At 40.9% G+C, this 3,118-nt stretch overlaps 1 protein-coding gene across 1 annotated transcript in view; it reads left to right on the top strand.

Moving 5' to 3' along the window:
• The window catches only part of LOC123246337 (olfactory receptor 2W1-like), a 10,637-nt gene extending 7,519 nt beyond the window's left edge, over positions 1–3,118 (top strand). Inside the window, exon 2 of the mRNA XM_044675247.1 lies at positions 3,029–3,118. Within this exon, the coding sequence (XP_044531182.1) occupies positions 3,029–3,118 (90 nt within the window). The remainder of the gene's footprint in view (positions 1–3,028) is intronic.

Here is a 3,118-nt window from a genome sequence, read left to right as displayed (position 1 = left end):
TGTTAAGGCAACATATGACCTCGATGGATCTGGTGATAAACTCAGCATCCCTAAGGACCTAAGATTTTCCATGAAAAGGATTTGTACAAGGTGTTTATGGACTTTCACAAGAATATGTTCATCACCAGTCTAGTCATAGGGGGAAGGTACAAATAGAGACAATGTAACAGAATATATAGCTAATAGCCAAAACACAGTAACTGCAAGTGACATAGTATAATGGAATGTGATAGATTAAAGTATTATGTGAACTTAAAAAATCAAAATTAGACCTTAAAACAAACAACCAGCAAATACAATATATGTGATAGGATACAGTCACTCAGTGTCAATACAAGGTACTCATGTGAGCAATGAATCCAAAAGTTCTTTTCTCCAATTTCAATAACTTATGGAGCGGTTAACAGTATTTGAAATGGACTTCCCAGGTAGACTGAGTTCTTCCAGGATTGTGAAGTTTTTGCAAATTTGACCTGTAAATCCTGAACATAAGGAGCAATAGAAATGTCCCCTCTAGTAATGATGTGTATGTAGGAGAAAAAGATTTAGCCTATATTGGGGGATGTCCAAAAGGCATCTCAAATGAGATGTGTAGATCTCCCCTGGAGGGGAGAACCTCAGACTCAAGTAAGTCTCAGTGCACAATTTTCCAGTCACATTTTTAAGATCGCTATTCATTCTGCAAAGATGGTAGTTGCAAAGATGTAGTTTGCAGGCCCAGAACTCTGGCTGTGAACTCAAGCCTTGAGTGGAAGAAGAAAAGCAAATAAATAGAACTCCTACTCCTCCCCCCTTCCTCTGGCAGTTCAAGACTCGGAGTTGGTTTAACTGAAATGTCTGTGGACCAGTATAGCTGCCTATCTGACAAGCTTTCCAGGGCTGAATTTGATATAAAATGAGAGTAAATTCACTGGAAATTGATGACTTTAGCTGTTTAAGATTTATCCCCTAAACAAGGATGGTTAATTAGCTTAGGATGTCTTCAAATATGATTCCTTTCTCTCAGAATCCTAACTGCCTCTCAGGCAACCAAGATGGAAGTTGTCTTAGGTAATGTATGTGTTTAGGCTTATATAGTATAGATAAGGGATTTATACACCTCATTGACTTAACTAATAACAAGAATTTAATAACTTGAAGGGTTTGGGGTAGTTGATATGTATAGGAAAAAGGGAAAGGTAAAAACTGTCTAATTTATCTTCAGTGTTATCAGGACAGCTTCTCCCCTAATACAAAAACCCCCAACAGAGATCTTCTTTCCCTAACTACCTCACAAGCTAATTTGCATCTCTGTATTAACTAGGAATAAATGCAAGATGGTTAAAAGTATCTTGATTGAAGATCTGTAGATTCAGGTTTTGTAGAGATACTGCTAGCTGGATTTCTTTGTAGCAGTAACTAAATCAGTGGTCGGTGTGGGATAGTTATGATCGCTTCTATGGGTAAATATTTAACATAGACCAAGCTCCTTAGGTCAGAGTCGTTAGGTTTCAAAGAGAAGTAGAAAACCCACTATCTCATCCACTCAGTACCCTGTCCTACCAAAGAGTGCTTGACTCAAGGTTGGGGTGCTGTTTTATACCCACAATCTTAACTGTCCTAACTGTCCCTCTCTTGGTATTCTATGGGGTAATTCACTCCACTTAAGATTATTCTGGTTACAATTCTCTCTATGTGGCCTGAGACTTTGGGTGATGGAGTCCATGGAATTGGGGAGTGATCCCCAAACAAGACTGAATTTGAGACAAAACAGAATTAATAGAATGAGTTCCTCTGAATCAAATTGTGCTGGTGTGCCAAAGCAAGGGATGATCTCCCTTAAGAGCATCTTAGCAACAAAAGCTACTGTGGCCAGACAAAATGTATAATGTTCAGCCTTAGGCATGGTAATAAAATCAATTTGTAAATGCTCAAAAGGTGTGTAAGCCAGTGGATGCCCACCAAAAGCTTTGTCATGAAAAACATGTTGAGTGGGACAAGCTGCTTTAAAAGCTTTAAAAAAAACCTTTAAAAGCTATTGTGATTATACCAGGGGCTATCCATACCTTTTTAACAGAGTCTACAGTACCATGAATGCCAAAGTGAGCATTCTCATGAATGGATAAGCATATTTGGTGATAAAAACTTCTAGGCAATAGGGAGTTTCCCCACACTGCATTGATCTGTTTTGCTTTAAACTTATGTTTCCATTTTTCCACTTCCTGTTCATTAAAAAGGAGAGATAAATTTGTATCATGACTAGGTGTCAAAGTTAAAATCAATTCAGGTCCTTCTTGGTGGTTCCCTCTAGAGACAGAGTCAATTCCACCTCTAGGAGCAGAGCAATGAATTACAGGTAGTTGGAGAGCAGAAAACCCTTCATTAATGGTCTCTGCATCAGTGTTACACTTTCCAGCAGGGATTTCTGTTAGCAGAACCATGCATTTATAAGAGGGGTAAATGCTTTCAAAATTATTTGTGACTACAATGGACTCATTTTTTTTAAACCCTTGTGCTTCGGTGTATTATCTCATAGGTGGAAGATTGGTAAGGGTGGGCAATGGGGGTCAAGTGACTTGCCCAGGGTCACACAGCTGGGAAGTGGCTGAAGCCGGGTTTGAACCTAGGACCTCCTGTCTCTAGGCCTGACTCTCACTCCACTGAGCTACCCAGCTGCCCCCTAATGGACTCATTTTTAAAGGAGGGGGTCTTTTCCTTAAAGCTCTCAATGTCTTGTGGAGAGAAAAATGTATGATGGCCAATTTTCACGAACCTCTCTGCTTATTATAAGTGGGAACATCCCACTTATAATAAGCCTCCATATGAATTGTCTATGATAATTGCTGCTTAGCCTGTTGTCTGGATTGCAATGGAGTGGGTTGTAGTTTGAGTTGTTTGGGATGTAGTGGAATTGGTAGGGGAAAGGGGAGGAGTGGGTGAACAGAGAGGGAGGGGGGTCGGGGATGGGGAGGCAGGGCAAAAGGATTGGGGATGGGTCTGGGAGCAGGGTGGAGGTGGGGTTGGGACTGCAGGTGGGGAGGAGATCTAGGTTGGGGATTGGGAGGAGAGGACAAATGAGAAGGGACTGAGCAGGGGTGGGTGGGGAGGAGAAGAAGGAGAAAAAGGAGAAGAGGAGTGA

This window comes from Gracilinanus agilis, chromosome 4 (genome assembly GCF_016433145.1).
Source record: "Gracilinanus agilis isolate LMUSP501 chromosome 4, AgileGrace, whole genome shotgun sequence".
NCBI classification, from domain to species: Eukaryota; Metazoa; Chordata; class Mammalia; order Didelphimorphia; family Didelphidae; genus Gracilinanus; species Gracilinanus agilis.
The sequence above is the reverse complement of the archived record's forward strand: the minus strand, read 5'-3'. Positions and strand labels throughout refer to the sequence as shown.